Source organism: Lissotriton vulgaris, chromosome 2_1 (genome assembly GCF_964263255.1).
Source record: "Lissotriton vulgaris chromosome 2_1, aLisVul1.2, whole genome shotgun sequence".
Classification (NCBI taxonomy): Eukaryota; Metazoa; Chordata; class Amphibia; order Caudata; family Salamandridae; genus Lissotriton; species Lissotriton vulgaris.
Genome location: NC_141687.1, coordinates 120214231 through 120234634, shown reverse-complemented (window position 1 = coordinate 120234634; position 20404 = coordinate 120214231). Strand labels below are relative to the sequence as shown.

General features: G+C 43.7%; 1 protein-coding gene across 1 annotated transcript in view; it reads right to left on the bottom strand.

Moving 5' to 3' along the window:
* The window catches only part of IFT22 (intraflagellar transport 22), a 105759-nt gene that overhangs the window by 47792 nt on the left and 37563 nt on the right, over positions 1-20404 (bottom strand). The window contains exon 3 of the mRNA XM_086954552.1: positions 17391-17480. Coding sequence (XP_086810678.1) covers positions 17391-17480 — 90 coding nt within the window. The remainder of the gene's footprint in view (positions 1-17390; positions 17481-20404) is intronic.

Below are 20404 nucleotides of genomic sequence, written 5' to 3'. Positions count from 1 at the left end.
TTCTTTTCAATGATTTCGTTGTAGATTTACAGATGTTCTTTGATTCATTTTCCCATCGCATGGTCCATTAAGCTTTCCCTGTAGGATAACTGCTTTCACATTATCCTGTATAAGTTTTTTGGAATAGAAAGGAATCCGTTGTGGGCTCAATGAGTATGAGGTGGTCAGGTCTGGCAAATGTAAACCCAACCCAAACCATCAACGCTCCATGCCAGACTTTTGGCATGAAGTTCCTGCATGGATATGTGGTGTTTGGTTTCTGACAAATGTTGTGCAATGCAGCCAAGCAACTCCCTTTAATATTGAACATTCAGAGAAGACTGTTCTAGATGTCTTGTGGTTCATTGAGCTGCTGGTTTGACATCCTAAGACATGCCATTAGAAGTAATGGGGTCGCCCAGTAACCCTCAGAACCTGGGTATGGAAGCTAAACAACAACAATGGTTCTGTTGGGGATCACAAATAATGTGAACAACCTGTAATTAACACATATCAAAACAACATATCCCATGGGGGATATAAGCAGACCCACACTGCCAAATATAGTTCTCAAGGTAAATCTTTTTAGTATAAACCTTGTTGTGAATTAATTCACAATTTATGAAAATCTGTCCAGAACAAGGTGCTGTACAAAGTTAAAACAAATGACAAATAATCATACATATAGACAAAACATTAAATCATGAATGTTCCCTTTTGAATACAATTGTCACAACTGAATGAATTATTCCCTTGTTTTGTTGAGACTCTGTGTGGACAGATACACAAAAAGAACGTCGACGTTTCGACCCTATTTAAATGTACAAATTTGTATGCATCTGTGTCGGGTCTTCATCAGGACTAAAAGGGAGAGGTAGGACAGCATGAATATGTGTATATACTTCCTTGGGTCGGTCCTTCAAGGGGAGGGAGAATGTCAGCCGACAGACTCAATAGTAATTCTTGGAGAAATGGATTCCTATTTCTGTGTATTAATCAATCTTCTACACCAGCCGGTCGCTCTGAATGGCCATTCAGCGTGACGCCGACGTCCTCGCTTCTTCACAAAGTGATCGCTACGGCAGCACTCCCCCCGATCATTCCACCGGCTGGTGTAAATCTATTTGGAAATTATACCTCTTTCTGGGGACCTAAATGGTGGCCACAGGAAATGGGCAAAACTCCCACTCCGGCCAATAAAGTGAATAACCTTGGAGTCATTTTTTAGTCCAAACTATCCTTTGACGGGCAAATTAACGAAATCACCTCCTCTTGCTTCTTTTTGATTAAAACCATCAGAAAGATCCTTCCTTTCTTTCAGCTAGAACTCCAGAAAGAGGTGGTGACAGCGCTCAGACTGTCCAGATTGGACTATTGCAACAGGCTGTTCCTTAACAAACATATGCAACTCCTCAACAAAATGCAGGTCCTACAAAATGTAGCAGCCAATCTGCTGCTCAATATACCTAAACTGCAATCGCTAGCACATGCCTTACCCTTCTTGCACTGGCTACCGGTAAAAAGAAGGATCGAATTCAGGGCCCTCTGTACTGCCTTTAAGGCACTCCATGGACTCGACCAGATTTCCTGGCACACACATTTCAGTCGTATCTCCCTGGTAGGGGGCTTTGTTCTGCAACTTCCGCCAGTCTTGCAGTATCTAAAGTCAAAATGGCAACTTGGGGAGGAGGGGGACAAGATTCATGGCAGGGACAGTGAAGTTGTGTACTCACTCCCAATAGGACTGAAGACCGAAAACAACCCCCTCGCTTTCCGCAAATCCCTAAAAACCCTGCTATTTAACAAATAGTGGTCCTTCTTCTCGACTCTTCCGTGCAGGCTCCCACCTCAGATTTGAGCTACCAGGCCTAGACACCTCTGGGTATTAGTGCACGTTATAAATCCTAATTTAATGTCAATACATCCTGAAGACCATTAACAATATCCCAACATCTCAATTGCAACCGCACAAATTATGTGTGCCCAACCATCACTTACATTTCAGGCCATCCAGCGTGTACCGCGTCCGAGTGTTTTGCGAGTGTTTCCCGTTTTCCCATTTTTAGATCGCATCTAAAACGCTTCTGGTATAGAAACAACGATTGACTAGCATGCAGTGGTAGGAGCCATCTTCTGAGATGTCTAAAGCTTAAGCGCAATGTTGAAGATGTACAAGGCGTGAAAGATTAGTATTGTTATCAAGTGAAAACAGGCTAACCACATAATGAGTGACACAATCATACGTGAAATCCATGCCTATGTAAACAGTGAGAAAGGTAATGAAACATAATAAAATACAGCAACTAGTGCATTACACAGCTTCATGATCAGGATACCACCCGCTGTATAACATCCTGGTAATCATAGTTCACCCAAATGTAATGGCGGGGGTATATGTGGAACTATGTATTGTCCGAGAACACATAGTTCCACGGATTTGATGACCAAAACATATGCAAAAAAAGTACATCCTGTGTGAATGATAACATCAAAATAAAATAAAATGAAAAGAATAGTTAATCAATGTTAAACTGGAGACATATAAATAGCATAGTCTGAAAATTCCTGTAGTCACCACTGTAATGCACCCTACAAATCGCAAATAGCACATGTATTTGATTCTGTCATTAAGGCCACTAGGTCTCAGTGGGTTCAAGCGCTTAATCCAAAAGTTCTCTCTTTGTAATAGGCTTTTATTATTGTCTTTTCCTTCCCTTCTCTCAACAACTTCCAAAATTTCAGTTGACAAATGTTATGACCATGCTCTAAGAAATGGCTGGCAATAACAGATTTCATGTTTTTGGTGCGAATAATACTTTTATGTTCATTGAACCTGGTCTTCATCTTTCTTTCAGACTTTCCTACGTATACCAACCTGCACAGGCATTTCCGAGACATCAGTTTTGTTACAGATTTGTTTTGTTAGACACAGGGAGATTAAGTGATTTGCCAATAATCACAGGATGTTGAGTGACGTAGCCGAGACTCAAACCCGTTTCCCCAGCTACAAAGTCCACCGCTCTAGCCATAAGGCTACTTTCTCTCCCTTCTAAGAGTGAAAAGAATTGTATCTAATCTAGAAACCTCCAGTGATCAAATGGAGAAAACGATTGATAAATTCAGAGATAGAGGATAGCCCAACAAGGTGTTGGATCAAGCAAAAGAACGCTGCGCAAATAAAACACGACAGGAATTGTTGAAATCCACACATGAGAAAAAACAAAGTAAAAGGATGGTTTTATTCTCAAAATGTTCCACGATGAGCTTTCAGTTAAAAAAAAAACTATTTTACAGCATTGGCCAGTGCTAACCACTGAACCCGATTTCAAAGGTATCTTTTCAAAAAATCCAATATTTGCTTACCAGAGAGGGAAGAACGTTAAAGAGATACTAACCCACATCAACAGTAACACGAAAACCTTTATATATAAAGGGACAATTCCTTGTTACAATTGCAATAACTGCAACAGTAGTATTAAAGGAACATGGATTACACACCCCATGAAAGGGAACAGGATTGACCTTAGAGTTTCTGCTAAGAACATAATTTATCTCTTGAAATAGCCGTGCGGGTTGGTATACGTAGGAAAGACTGAAAGAAAGTTAAAGACAAGGTTCAATGAACATAAAAGTAATATTCGGACCAAAAACATGAAATCGGATTTTGCTAGCCATTAAAGCATGGTCATAACATTTGTCAACTGAAATTTCAAATTTTGGAAATTGTTGACAGAATGGAAGGAAAATACAATAATAAAAGACTGTTACAAAGAGAGAAATTTTGGATTAAGGACTTGGACACATTGAGACCTAATGGCCTTAACAACAGAATGGAATATATGTGGTATTTGTGATTAGTAGGGTGCAGTACAGTGTTCGACTACAGGAATTTTCAGACTATGCTACTTACATGTCTCCGCTTTTACACTGATTAACTTTTTATTTTATGTTAATGTTATCATGCACACAGCAAATATTTTTTTGTGTATGTTTTGGTCATCAAATCTGTGGAACTATGTGTTCTCATACAACTTGTATAGGGATGTATAATACATTCACTTTATGGTCCTTAAGGATGAGGCAGCGCGCAAAATGGCCCCCACCATTGTATTTGTGTTTACCATGATTACCAGGATGTTATGTATATATATATATTATATATATATATATATATATATATATATATATCCCTTCTCCTGGTTCCCCGGTTTAAGAAATCAAGGATGGGTGGGAAAGCTTTCTCTCACCTTGCTCCCCTATACTGGAACCAGCTCCCCACTCATTAGAGACAGTGCCCTGACCATCTTCAAATTAGACGGCTACTCAAAACTGTTCTGTTTTAATTTCTGCCTTCCGTCAGTTTTCTGTTGCATGTCCGCTGGGCAAAGATACCCCTTTGGGGATGATTCAGGCACTTTACAAAACACATAAATAAATCAAATCAAATATACACCGGGTGGTATCCTGATCATCAAGCTGTGTTATACGCACTAGCAGCCATGTTTTATTATGTTTCATTACCTTTCTCACTGTTTACATAGGACTTGATTTTACATATTATAGTGTCACTCTTTACGGTGTTAGCCTGTTTTCCCTTAATAACAATACTAATCTTTCACGCCTTTGTACATCTACAACATGGCGCCTAAGCTTTAGACATCTCGCAAGATGGCCCCCACCACTGTATACTAGTCCGTCATTGTTGTTTCTATACCGGAAGCATTTTAGACACACTCTAAAATTGGAATATTGAACTACTGGGAAACACTCGGAAAACACTCACATTGTTCATACGGTTGAGATTGTGATGTTGGGATATTGTTGATGGTCTTCATGATGCAATTCAACATTGGTAGTATTGCATGCTATCCACTTAGTGGTCTTTAAGAAGCACGGCGGTTTGTTTAAATCTGCGTATGAATCTATGTTAATTACACACGTAGACTGCTTTGAGTTCTTTTTTCACTGCAATGCAGTGAAAGTCACTGTTGTGATCATTCACTTAATTTTTATACGAGAGGCACAGTGATTAGTTTTGTTTTTTAAATTCTATGGGACTTACACAGAGACGAATAAGAACTTTGATTTATTGATATGCATGTGCTTAGAGTCACCTTCACGTTTACGTTATCACGTGAGAACCATATGTGTAGTCACATGACCTTGTTGGTTAGGTTGATAACTCAAGAGATAGAGACTTGTTTCCTCGTGGATTATTATAACATAATTTTATAGAATTGATATCCCCCGACGAAGGTCCACGGCCCGAAAAGCATTGGGATGGTATAATGCAATATAAGTTTCATGGATGAAATTTATCATGAGAAGATTATGTTTTATTGAATGATTATGATTTGCAACAAGGTCGATGAAAAATGAATTCTGCCTTGGCACAATAAATATATCATACCCGAATTGAACTCAAGTTGAATCATTTCAAACAATGTGGCATACTAAACCTATTGACCAATGAACAGCCAGTTCACAGTGGACACTGACACAAGCCAGAGAAAAATGTGGGCGGAGCTTCAAGTACCTACTACCTTAACCCCTTGCCTGCGGGGCAGATTCCGCCTCTGTGCTGGAGGAGGAGAGACGCGCACAGCGCCCCGGTGCTCCATGGTGGCGCTGTGCTCATGACGAGGTGAGCTTGTTGTGGCCACACCCGTTTCCTCAGAACGTTCAGCACAGCGGGGGAATTATCCCCGCGTGCAAGCGTTGCGGCCGTTATGACGAGCTGAGCTCGTCATGAGCACATGGCCACCGTGGCTCATGACGAGCTGAGCTCGTCATGAGCATGGGAGGGTTTAATACAGCATGCCTCGCAGCGCACGCGCTCCTAGGCTGAACCTAAAAAGGGACAGCTCCAACATGGCAAATGTATTGTACCTCGTTTGCCAACATATTTTATTAGCATTTAAATTTGGATATATGTAAAATGTTATGGTTCCTTTACATCATGGAGCGGTTGAAAATGTATTACAAACACAACCATAAATTAAATGATTCCATTATGTTCGGGGGAATAGATTGCTGTTAAAGTTATTGCAAACATTAAACAAAATCCATGATGGTGAAAGAAGCAGGAGAGCGGGTCTAGTTGCAGTTAGACATGGTTTGGAGAACTGTGTTGCTGATTTGGCTGCAAGACCACAAATGAATATGAAAGGAGCGCATCAATAGTGCACGTGTATTTTACCTGCATTATCATTGTAAATGTGATCGCCGTAGTGTGTTATGGTGCACTAACGTTCTGGAGCGGGTGATAATTTATCACACACTCACACAGAAAATAAAATAATCCATTATATTTGTGGAAATAGGTTGCTGTCAAACTTACCGCAAATATAAATCCGAATCTATTATGGTTGGTAAAGCGAAAGAGTGTGTCTTATTGCAATTACACATGGCGATCCATCACAAGTGAAAAAGTTAATTTATTACAGTGGGGGAAGTATGGGAGCGTGTTATGTTGCACTAAGACCCAGGCTGCGATCAAAACTTTACAGAAACACAAAACAAAATGCCTAAGAGTGCAAAAAACGGGAGACCGTGTCACGGTGCACTTAGACTCTGTTGCTGATGAAAACATAACAGAGCATTCTGGCGCTTATGTGCCAGGTGGTCTGTCTGTTTGTTTACAAAATGATTGCATGTTGCTTCTTCCACTCCTCCGCATCAAGCCTTATATGTGTTTAAACCTCATTCTCTCCAAAATCCTTTATTTCTGCCCTACTCCTTTCTCCCTCCCTGCTGCCCACTCGTGCATTGACTGCCCTCTACCATCCCCAACACCCCACGGCTCCCCTGCCCCTCATCATCGTCGCTGTTTAAATAAATAACTAAAAGTTGACATAGCCCAGATCCTGAAGGAAATTGATTGCGCCATTGTTCATGAGAAACTGCTTTCATGTCAGTAAAAGCAATGCACACTGGGCTTGGGAGAACGTTGCACGGCTACAAGCTACCACTTTAGGAATTCACTGTATTTGTAAAAATTATAGCTAAACATATTTAGCAGTTATGCCTGGTGTTTGCCTGTACCATCGCGCCTTTGCACTCTGACAGCAAATAATTCACCTATGCACGATAAGAATCCACAATGTTTGAGAGTTAAAGAGGCCTTGGCTTGAAATAGCCATTTTCAATGAAAACGTATGTGGCTGTTGACACACGGTGCCCGATATGGAATGTGGTCAGGGTTCTTTTTATGAATACTCTTACCATAAAAAACGCACGCTTGATGAGTAGTAAACCCACAACATGTGATAAAATGGTTTACCTTTGGCATAATCGCTAGAAGCATGTCAGTCTTGGTGCTTTCACTGGCAGAACTCAATTGAATTAGCCATTATGTTATTTCATCACATACTATGACACTTTGAAAGCATTTAATCAATTAAAAAGTGATTTTTTTTGCATTCAATACAATGATACAATTCTACTGTTTGTGTCTTGTGATTTAAGATTTCTTGTGAAAAACTTTTTGTTAAAGATGTTATTTTACTCTGAAATTTACAAGTGTTAAAATTTAATACTTTATTCCAGCAGTGCGCCTGGCATACTTGTGGTTTTCTACCAGCACTTGTTCAGTTTTTGGGCTGGCAGCTCTTCACCAGGCAGCACGCATCTATTTTGAATTCTGATAACGATTGGTTTTCATATTGTTTAAATAGGGAGGTCACAGACTTTCTACCATAATTTTGTCTTTTGCGGTGGGACACATGGTCTTCCTGCATTAACTTTCAAAAATTCTTGATGGCTTGTGTCATGTTCTACCACTACTGTTGTCAGCCGTTTGATGCTGTCCCTCATATCTACCATGTTTTTTAAAATGATAAAAGTTGTGCCTGCATTGAATGCATGTGCTTGCATTGCAGGCGCTGCACCTTCAACATTGCGTTCTCCAGCCCACCAAAAACAGCTGATCTGTCGCCTTTATCTGCTTGTATATGTGCCCTTGCCCTGCTCCTCCTGATGTGCACATTGCTGCGCCGCAATTGGACTTGAGGGTCTTAGTGTGGGTGTATGCCCAACCTGTGATGTTGGTGGGTCAGTGTGGCGAAGAAGCGGCCCTTACCTCCTCGGGGCGACGATCGAGCGTGGAGGCCCTATCCCCCGCACCAGGTCAGACAACGTCCCTATCACACAGGACTCCTTCTCTCTCTCCTCCCCTACAGGAACCGGCATCAACAGCCAAGCCCGGAGGACCGGAAACAATCTCCCTCGACCCCGGAAGTGGGACACCCTTTGAGGAACCGGAAACGGCCACCTCTGACCCCGGAAGTGCTTGTCTGGAAACCTACCAGGAAGATAGAAAAGCCGTCGGGAAAGAAGGAGAGGGTTTCCAAGCAGCGGACTTGTGGCAGGAGGCAGCAGCAAGCGAAGAACCACCGACAGTGAGCGGAGCGGAGCAGCAAAGCCGAAGTGAGGACGAGGAGGAGGACGTCTGGACCGAAGACTGGTGGCGTCCTCAGGAGGTGGCTGGAGAGCGGCCGCAACTCGCAGGAGAGTTGCAGCGGGGCACGTGAGTACACTCCATCCTTTCTTTGTGCTTGAGTCTCCAGAGAGTCATGGGATTCACTTTCATTTGACTCCTGTGCATGTGAATCTGTGATGTTAAACAGTGCCATTTCAGTGTTTATATTTGGACTTTTATTTCAATAGCACATAGTTTTGTGTAATAAAGTTATATAACAAAAAACAGTGTCTATATATTTCACTTGCTTGTTGAACTGGAATGCACCAATGCGGTTTTGATCCCTCCTTGCCTATCCTATTGGAGTTGCTGACTGCTAATCTCATAATGCATTTGTGGGTAGAAAGTAAAATGTGGACTGGAGTAGTATTCGCTACACTAAGCCTGATCTCACGTAAGGGGTATTTTATCAAATTTACCATTGAATGGTCATTCGCAATCATCTTACCTCGCTAAGTAATGGGCTGTGCAGAGGTGTCTATCTACGTCACTCCAGCAACAGCTTCAGGCTGAAGGGCTGACTCCACCAGGTCCTCAAAGGGTGTAGAAGCTGTCTGTGTTGAGGGTCCTCCTCCAGTCTTCTTTGCATCAGCAAACCTTGCAGCAATCTTTTCCTTTGCCTGGCTCTGCAGGTCATACCACCGCATGCGTAGATCCAAAATGGAGCGCTGTGTGACCCCCACTGAGCTGATTTTCAACTGTATGAGCAGTGCTGGCTCCTTCTCGGTGTTTACTGATGCCATACTGATTTACTTGCACAGGTTCAGCTGTCCCAACAGGCTTCCTAGTGCTGTACTCCTGCAGTCTGCCACCTCCTCTCTCTCAGTACACAGGTGACAGCATTGGATGCCTCACTTCCTGGTTGTTTGGTCATCGTTCAGCATCGAATTTTCAGATTTGCTATTAGCGATTCTCTAACTGCGGATTCACAATTATTCGAGACTCAATTTTACAGAATAGCTAAAATATAACGATTTTTTTGCAATTACTAAAAATAAAATTCATTAAAAGTCAATATTTGGTAATCGCAAAAAATACTTTGATGCATATGCCCCTATGTCTTTCATCTGTCTGTTTTGGAAAACCACAACTGTATGGCCTAATGCCATATGACCCATGAGTCACAAGACTTTTTGTTTACTGCAATCTTTCATTGTAACTGCAGAAATGCACTTTATCGTAGTACTGTTGCCAAGACATGATCAAACCCATGTGTTTTCTATCAAAGTATTTCTATTTAATTTAATTAATAAATGTGACGATTTTGTTTTGCTTCATACATTATAAAATCTTGAAATAAACTGCTCTCCTTCATGAGTTCCGAAAATGTAGTAGAGTGACAACTATCAAACATAATATTAAACCATTAGAGTTCCTTTTACAAGAACACCTTTCTTTTACAAAACGCTATAAATAAGCTGCTATGCACGGTGTACTCCTGAACCCATACCAGCGTTGACAACTCTACCAGCACTCTCAAGTAGTATCCCAGGTCCATGCTTGGGAGTTCACATTAGCTAAACATTTTCTTTGCTTTCTTGATGGCGCTGGGGTGTGGAATTTATTAAAATATCTACTTGTCAATGGGGCAGGTTGCTTCATAAATCTACTTGCCCTGTAACAGAATCCACTTGTCCCTTTGGTGCTATGTTGTGCGGCGACAAATTATGTCAGCAATCTCATTACAAAAGAGCTCTTCTTGTATAGCCTCTTTGATTATGCCAGGGCTCATACCATGGTACTATTTGAATACTAGTAATCTCTCTTATGTTGCTACGTTTCCACAGATCTGCATACTGGGACTGATGGTAGTGGTAAACAATAGTTCCAGGGTTGGAATGTCCTTTTGAGTCTGTGCAAACCTACTAACTTGCATGTTTTAAGGGTTTTCAACAACTCTTCTCTAATCTTTTCCAATACTGAGAAATGTTGGAAATTTACTTCTGACAATGGCAGACGTAAACCTACTTCCAGAGTTGGGAAAAAAAGTGGTTGAAGGGAAAATAAACTTGCAAGCACTCAGGTTTTCGCATGAGCAAATGTACACTTTGCTCATTCTAAAATGCAGTTCACAAATATTTTCTAGGAGTACTATTTCTTGCCCTAAGCTGTAAATTCTTGTGAATTCACGAAAGCCATATAGCTGCCCTTAATGCAAGGACATAAACCAAGGGTGCACTTTTGAAAATGTCTTTACAAATTGGTCCCCTAATTTGGTCTGGTGTTAACCATGACCTTTATTGTTTATTAAAATTCTCTCTCTGGGGGGGAGGAGCCAGGCCGGCGACCGAGATGGCTGCTCGGCTCCCGGCTCCGTAAACCTTTCCCACCTCGCGACTTCATCCTGGTCGCCATCCTGTGCCCGCATTTCTGTTTCATGTGGGTGAACGACGGAGCTCGCCGGTCCCGTGCCTCCGAGGTCCCTACCTGCTCTGATGCCGGAGGTATGATCCGTTTGCTGCTGCGGCCTGGAATGGCGCTGGAGCCGGGGCTTGAAGTAGGACGATGCGCTGACCGCCGACGCAACATGGCGACCATCAGTCGTGATGCCTGAATGACTACCCCAAGCGGGTGTACAACTTGCTCCGATCCCATTTCTGTGCCTCGGCGCTGCCGGCGGTGTCACGGAGAGATCCCGACCTCCCACCATACGGGCTGCCGCTTTTCAGGAGGAGAGTTTCCCACTGCAGCGGCCATCGGACGTGGGACCCACCCTATCCTGAACCTTGTGGGAATCCCCTGATTTGTTCAGAAGAGTGTTCTTGTTTCTGGCGGAGCCCGCCGGGAGGTGTCGGCGGCCCTGACTATTGTGCACAGTTTCCTTGGCCTGCTTGTGGCGCCGCGCACTTCCCCTCTCCTTTGTTTGCGACCTGTTCCCACTCCTCCACTGTGATGGATGCCGATGGAGAGGTAGTTTGTGACGGTGATGCCCGGCTTCGGCTGCCCCGGGGGGATGGAATGACTGGGGCTGGGAGGCAAGCAGAAAACGGAGCACATTGCGACCAGCCGAAGATTGGTGACCTGGTTCTGGCCCTCGGCGCCCTCCGCACTGCCCTGCAACGGGACTCATGGAAACTGGAGAAGAAGCTGGACGCCATTGCTGCTGCCCCGAGGAGGGAGGCGCCATTCGAGTTATGGGCGACTACAGCTCGGCCTGCCTCCACATCGACGGACTGCGCTCTTGAATCCCCGCCAACTAGGGAGACTGTGAGTGACTCGACTTCCACGACTTCCAGCTGGCAGCCGGGAGTCTCGTCTACGTCGTGGGACATGAGACCTGCGAAGCTGCAGGGGTCGGATGACCCTGTAAAACCTTCGAATGCTGCGGTGAGGCTTCGACAGTGGTATGGATCTACTACTTTTGCTGGACTACCGACGGCCCCATACCCAGTCTTGCTACGACGTCCAGTGAACATTTTGGTTTGGCTTGATCCCCGTGTTTGCTCTACTCTTCATATCCGGGTGCTCCTTCACTCGGGATGCCGGACTCCTTTGGAACAATCTCTTCGGACACTGACTGGTTATTGCATGTAGGTGAGCTTGATAGAGTGGGTCAGGGGTAGAGAGGACTTAATTGTGCAGGGACTACTGATGGGCTAATGGACGTTGCTGAGTCTTGGAAATGTTTTGACAATGTAACTAGGCGGGCTGACACTGTATCCTTTAATACCCTCTTGCGGACTGATTGTATCTAATTTCGTATTGTTCATGGTGTTGAGGGTAGGCGCGGGGTGGGGTGGGGCCGGGAGCTGGCCTGGATGTCCTCCTCCATTCTACTTGTAACCCTTTTTCTTTTCTTTTCTGGATTAGTTCTTTATGGGGGTTTTGGTTTTTTAGGGCGACAGGCACACTGTTAGGGGGGTAGGCCGTAGCCATCTACAGGAGTGCAGGGTGGGGGGTCGGGGGGATGGGTTCTCTTAGTCTTGTCCTTTTATTGTTTCTATGGCCTTGTTTTTCTTACCTTTCCTTCTTTTCTGGGATCTGGGTAGTGTATTCCTGTAATTTCTTCCTCTGTTCTATTAGGGTAGATGTTCCTATGACTCTGAGGCGTGATGATCAGATTGCTACGATGTTGTAATGTGTAAGGATTTATTGCTACTCCTGACTAGAACATACTGACGCTATTATCTTAATTATAGTACTCCTGACTATGCATATCCTATAGTATCACAATCCCTTATTTTGTTATTGCTCGAATATACGGTTCCGGATCCTGTTTTTCTTTAAACATTTTAAAAGAAACCTTCCCTGATCCCGTCACACATGGGACATGCAGTGGGCGAATGTTAATTATTTTTAGTAATGTGCCGGCGGGTGGCGGACTACAGTTTTCTGTGCTTTTGACTCGTCTTGACTGTATCGTATTAGCGGCCAGCCGTGATGGTTGTAGGTCCTTACCTGTATCTGCTTAATATATAATAAAGGTTTACCAAAAATTAAAAAAAAAAAAAAAAAAAATTCTCTCTCTGTATCGGCTGGCTTCACGTGAGTGACAGCAGTCTGCTCTTTCATAAGGAGCTTATCGGCACACAAAGTAGTTTTGTTCAGTGCCAGTAACTAATGTTGCAGTGTGTGCTTTTTTGAGACCAAAAACAATTTTTGCTTTTGCCAAGGTTTGTTATAATGGTGAGGGTCCGGCAGCTCTCACATCAATAAGGTTTTACAAAAACCATGCCACAACAAGTCACGCATTGCCAAAACTAAAAAGCTGACCACCATTTAAGACATACTGGCTTTGCCAATGCTTGTTTATTTTTGTTCCCAAAAATCTTATTGAAACTGGTTACACTGATTTTCTAATATGAATATTTGGGGGAAATACTAGCATGTATCAACACATTTTACTAAATGATGCGGCAAAGAAATGGTACCTGAAATTTTACAGTAATTTAGTTTTCCTACTTTAATTTTTTAGGGACATTTTATATTGAAAGCAAAGAATCATTAATCTTGCTTTCAAGCTTCTGCAAATATTTGCATCTATTCAGAGAGAATTCTGGGAGCATTATGCATAGCCTCGTATTGCTAAACTTTGAAACCGTGTGTCCACATTTTTATACTGGAACCACTGTCAGTAGTGCAGTCAGAACTTACATTTACTGAGAGCGCTCAGCCTAATAATAAAGGCTCTCAATTAATGAACCATAAATACAAGTTTGAACAGCATTAACATATGCACACACATATTAACTTAACGGCAGGCAGTGCCCTTCCCTGATCTCTACTGTGGTACTGCAAACTGGCAGCCAAAGGTTCTGTGCTTCTCGGGGTTGGGCCTGCTTGCCCCAAGGACAAAATGCACATTAAAACTTGTTGCCCTTCACCCCAAACAATATGTCCAGTTATAGAAAGTAATTACTGTAGCTAGCTGGGAAAACGTTGTGTAAAATAAACTACCTGCAGCGGGCTGAAATCGTTTTGAGCAGCCAGCTCGGTTTGCAGCCCACCTGCAGGGGTTTTGCAGTGGTGACGGTACAGACCTTCAGTTCCCTACAGCTCAAAGGTCGTAGAGGTGCTGCGCTGCCCCCATGATGTGAAATTAAGTGTGGTGGCCACGCATTGTTAACGCATGCACAATAAAGCATAATAAAGCACACAAAACATGAAACCAATGTGTGCTAAACCACGGACGCAACGCATAATAAAGCATGCACAATAAATTATAATAAAGCGAACTAAACATTATAAATAAAGTGTGTTAGAGCGCGGGCGAGAGCAAGCGTGTGAAAAATATAGACTAAGCAAAGCTCAAAATATCCCCCTAGACGCTCCGTCCATCATCTCCTTGTGTTTGCTTTGTTTGCCCCAAGTTGGCAGGGTATGCCCATACGTGGGGCCCTTGCTCACATTGCCATTGGATTCAAGCTCGCCGGGCTAATGAGGGGTGTTACACCGAAAAAGGTCCAGGACGCTTGTTTCCGGTCCAGGGAAGACATGAGTTGGCAATTCGGGCTGCTTATTCCCATGAGGAATAGGGTCAAGACTGCTTTGCATATGGCTGGGTCTGAAATGGGGTGACGAAGTGAGCTAAAGAACGATGATTGATTCAACCCAGGACTGTGACTGGGGGTGAGCATCTGTAAAGTTTCAGTGCTCCGTACATCATCTCCTTGTGTTTGTTGCAGGAGGATAGAAGAAATAGTAACTGCATAAAATCAGGTGGCCACTAATTAAGGGGAATTAATCTGTACTTGGGCGGTGCTGCTCAGCTACAAATGGAAGTGATGTATTGATTCCAGAGCCAATCAGGAGGTAGCAAAGAAGAACGACGCTGGAGTAAACCTATGGAAAGCAGAAGGCAGGATTAAAGCCTTTTTACTGAATATAGCATGTCTTGCAGACAACGCACGCGCGCTGCCAAATTCGACCTAAAAATCAGGGAATGCCCCATGTGATACTGCAAGGGTGTGAAATGTGCCCCTGCACAACTGGTATTACAGTACAGGCTATGGAAACATCCTTGTGAGCTACAGAGAATAATCACACACCTTTAAAATGAATCAGGCCCCTGGCCACTAAAAAGAACTGCAGTAATGAGAACATACAAAGAAAGTCCTAGTTCACCTGCTTGCTGTGCTTAACACTCTGGTAGCTTGGCCCAAAGCAGTCAGGCTTACTTGGAGTCAACGTATAAAATATTATTGCAGCACACAACGGGCAATAAAGAAAAAACAAAACACAAGAAATATCCCAAAGGAATTTACAGAAATAGAGTAAATTTGATTAAATAAAATGATACCAAAACAACAAAAACCCAATTAGTAGAACCAGATATATTTAATGTTAAAGTTTGAGGTAGATATATAAGCCTAAAAGCACACAGCACCACTTGCAGTCATCTGGTTGTGCTAAACCTGTAGAAAGTTCAGGTCGACTGCGATAGAGCACAGGCTGATACAGGAACGAGGTATGTCCTGCTGATAAAGTTACCTTTTCAAAGTCTGGTGGGAAGAGTTCCATTTGCGGAGGAGGAGACCGCATGGAGCGAGTCGTCGATGTTTGTTGCTGTAGCACCAACAGCAGGTCTGTCGTCGTTGACGGTCATTGCAGTATCGCAGATGTGGTCGGGCATCGTGGATGGTGGTTGCTAGAACTTCACATTGGTAGTCACTTCGGGCTATCAGTGCTGTAGTGCAAAGTGCTGATCTCGCCTGGCTGGATGTCGCTGTAGTGCAAAGACTCATGTTCAATGGAGCTTTACGTTGGCGGTCGTTGTAAGCTGGAGAGTCTCGTCACAAACTGGCCCGTTCTTGGTCATGAAAAACCTAAGGATTTTACCTTCTATTGCATGAGGAGCTAAACCGCTGCCAGCCAAGGGCCCAGGATTTGGGGAGGCACCTCATGGGGGTCAAGAACTCACTACAGCAGGTCTCCGGTAAGTCACAGCTCTAGACAAGTTCAGTGCTGCAGGTCAACTAAGCAGTTTCAGGGAGGACTCTGGAGCTTGCTGTGTCCTTGTAGCTCAAACAGGTCAGCCAACTGACCCTTGGAGTCACTCAGGGAGCAGGTCCGGTATTCCTTCTCAAAGCAGGGCAGGCCTGAAGCAGCACAGCAGCCGTCTTGGGGTCAAGGTAGTCCTCAAGCAGAATGGCAATCATCTGGTAGCAGCAGGACAGTCCTCTTAGGAGGAAGGCAGGCCTCACGTTGTAGAGCAGTTCTGTGGGGAGCAAGTAAGTCCTTCTTCTTTAATGTTCACAGGTCCAGGAGAGTACTGATGAGTGGCTCTGGTGGTCCAATTTTTATACCTGGTGCCAGCCTTTGAAGGAGGGGATTCCCAATACTACCAATTATCTGGTTCTGGAAAATACATCTACAACCAGGCATGGGCTCCAAGATGTATAGGGTGACAAAAGACAGGGGAGGCCTGGTGTTATACTCATTTGCATTTGCAAGAGGCACATCAGTTTGACATGTAAGTGGAGCAGGGCAAATGTTCGCACCTAGTCATTCTGGTGGGTGTCCTTCCCACACTTAGTCACCTTTTGTCTCACTGTCTGGAAGAAATACACAAACCCCAACTGCAGAGTCATTCACAATCAGATGACCCCAGACACTGTAAGAAGAAAGTACAAATGGTTTGGACAAAAAATGTCAACTTACTAAAAGTGCAAAAAGAACAATTGATGGACAGAATGCAGAACAATGTCCTACATTCACTTGAGTATGGAGATCAGGGCCTAAATCCATCGTTTTTTTGCTCTCCATGCCATTCCAGTTTGGACCCAGCCACATGCAAATCAATCTTGACCCTGCACCCAATGGGAACAGTCTGGTCCGAACTGCCAGGCCAGGTCCTCCTTGGACTGGAAACAAGCATCCTAAGACCGTTTAGGGGCTTTCAACCCTCATCAGCCAGGATAGCTTGACTCCAGTGGCATGGAGAGCACTGGGCCCACGTCTGGGCATACCCGTCGCACTCAGGGTGACAAAGGCAAAAAGAACAATTGATGGACAGAATTCAGAACAATGTCATAAACTCACACCAGTAGAGATCTGGGCCTAAATCCATTGTTTTTTTCCTCGCCATGCCATTCCAGTTTAGACCCAGCCACGTGCAAATCAGTCGTAACCCTGCACCCAATGGGAACAGTCCAGCCCAAACTGCCAGGCCAGGGCCTCCCTGGATTGGAAACATGCATCTTAGGACCGGTTTCATGCTTTGTATATCAATAGAGCAGCCTGGTAGTAAGCACAGACCCGCTTCATTAGTAAGTTTGCAGTGCCCAGAAGGAAAGGATACCAACAAATCCCTCCCACAACCCCCGCCACCAAAAAGAGACTCTCCCCCAGTGGTCACCTGGCTGGGGCCGCCAAAACATTTTATGATTCTCATTCTCTATCTCTCTCTCATTCTCTCCTCTCTCTGTACATGGAATGTGTATATGTCAAGAGAAGGTTCAAAGGGTTATTACACAACAAATACAATCCTTACTTGAGATCGCCACCACAGTCCCAGAGCTCCACTTCACAGTTTGCACTTTTGTTGCTGATGTTTCCACTTGAATTTTCATATTCTAGGATCCTATCAACAAAAACATAATGCTAATCTCACGAATCAGACAAATGGAGAATACAAACGTTATGGTGCGTGTGTATATATAAGTTATGCAATATTAGTATCTTTGAAATTATACTAGAACAACGCAGAGCAAGAATACACAACAAATAGCACATAGTTGAAATCAACATCTAACATGAATTGAAGAGCATGGCCTGCAATGAACATGCTCACTTGAAAATGGGCTAGACTCTGGAGAAAAAAACCAAGAGGAAAGTACTAGGTCTATAGTAGTGCACATCCACAACTACAGCAACAGAGACTAGACATTTCAGGTTTGGGAACTGCAAAGTTATGCTTCCTCCCGCTTAAAGTGTGGAAAATCAAACCCAACACTCCAACTTCTTGACAGTAAATTACAAGCTTCTAAACTTGGAAATCTGTTTCATGCTGGTGAGTTTGAAAGTGCTAGAGGAAGGAATGATGTTTTGTCTGATGATATCAAGGGAGTATGGGAGTGGGCAGAGCAACAATGGGATAGCCAGATGGAACCTGTTAAGGAGTGGACAACCACGTGCAATAAATACCGAGAAGCTGGGAGACTATTAGAACACAGTAAGAATTAGAACAATTGGCAATAGTGAGCACATGCCAAGTTACACGATGTCCAGTGGAGTGTATGGGGTCGTATTCCATCTCAGACACATCTTCTGGATCAGGCCCTTCTTTAGTGCACAAAGATGAACTTCTGACTGTCACACCTAGGATGGCTGGTGTGAAAGGAGATGGAGACCCTTCAATTGATCTAGCAGTCCAAGGGGTAATGCCTTGCAGAGGGGTGATGAAACCGCCATTTGTGATGAGTGACCTGTGAGGGACACAGAGTCGTCCTGTATCAGACAGGCCAGAGATGCCCGTCTCGTCATCTCTCGCTTCACAAAACAAGAAGACTGGAGATAATTAAATATTAGCCAGGTCACTGGACTTATGCGGCAAGGGAGAGCCAAATTATGGAGCAGGGTTTATCAAATTATGCAGCAAGAAACTGCAAAGGATTCACCATATTAGTATTGCAACTGTAAGGTGAATAGTCTACGTCTGCAACGTGCTTTCCACTGCACAGCAACACGAGTTGCTGCATTTTTATTAGCTTTTGATCCTTTTGAGCTAGAAACTATTTTTTTTCTTAAAATCTGCAAACTATGCAGCAGATGATTGAGTTTGTGGCAAATGTGGCACATCCATAATAATGCGAAAAACGCCATGGCATCACAGGATTTCGGTGACCCTGCTATTAGTCCTTTTGGATACAGGGTGCGACACCATAGTTTCTTGGCTGGGAGGAGGGGAGTTATGCTGGATTGGTTTCATTGAGAATCCTGGGGTTAGCATTAGGGAAATATTGGTGTAAGGCTTGTTTTCTGGTGTAGAGATGCATGATGACATGGGGCATTTCTGTGATAATGGGTCAGACTTCAGATGTCTGGATTTGGAGGCTGGGAGGGTAGAGCGAACTAGAATACCTAAAATGATGAAATTCTTATTTATGACATATAGGGCCAGATGTAGGAGCCCTAATACGGGTCAGAAATGGCCGATTTCGGCCGTTTCCGACCGGTATTGAGGTTTTCAGATGTAGGGGCATGTTATTTTAAGAATCAGTAATTTTACTGATTCGGTAAATATACCGATTCTGTAAAATACTGAATTGGTATATTTACCAAATCGGTAAATCCATATGTAGGTGACACTCCTAAGAGTGCCACAGGCCCTTAAGAGTCGGTATTTTAACACACAATCCTATTGCGTGGTAAAATACCGAATATAGGGCCAGATGTAGGTAAATGAGATTTACCGATTTTTAATTACCGAATTTTACCGATTCGGTAATTAAAAATCGGTAAATCTGAGGGGTGGATATGTAGGAACATCCAGATGTTCCTTTTACCGAATCGGTAAATATCTGTATTTACCGATTCGGTAAATACCGACCGGTAATGCCCCATTCATTCCTATGGGCTTTGAAGCCCATAGGAATGAATAGGGCATTACCGGTCGGTATTTACCGAATCGGTAAATACCGATTCTGACAAGGGTGCAGGGGGTGTCACTTTGACACCCTCTAGCACCGATAATTAAAAATCGGTAAATCTGAGGGGTGGATATGTAGGAACATCCAGATGTTCCTTTTACCGAATCGGTAAATATCTGTATTTACCGATTCGGTAAATACCGACCGGTAATGCCCCATTCATTCCTATGGGCTTTGAAGCCCATAAGAATGAATAGGGCATTACCGGTCGGTATTTACCGAATCGGTAAATACCGATTCTGACAAGGGTGCAGGGGGTGTCACTTTGACACCCTCTAGCACCCCCAAAAAAGGTTCGGGGGCCATGTGGCAGGCATACCTGCCCTAAGGGCAGGTCTGCCTGTCATATGGCACAGGTGTGCATGCACACATGTGCATGCACACCAGAATCGGTATTTTACCATCAAATAGTATTTGATGGTAAAATACCGATTCTGTAATGCTTGTGGGACTCAGAAGAGTCCCACCTACATATCAATTTTACCGAATCGGAAAAAATACCGATTCGGTATTTTACAGAATCGGTAAATTTACCGATCGGTAAATTTACCGATTCTGTAAAATACAGGGCCCTACATCTCAAATTGCATTTACCGGTCGGTAACGGCCGAATTCGGCCGTTACCGACCGGTAAATGCCTACCTACATCTGGCCCTAAGTGTGCATGCACATCTGTGCATGCACACCTGTGCAATGTGACACACAGACATGCCCTTAGGGCATGTATGTGTGCCACATGTCACACAAGCCTGTACTTGGGGTGCTAGAGGGTGTCAAAGTGACACCCCCTGCTCCCTTGCTGGAATCGGTATTTACCGAATCGGTAAATACCGATTCGGTAATGCCCATTGATTCC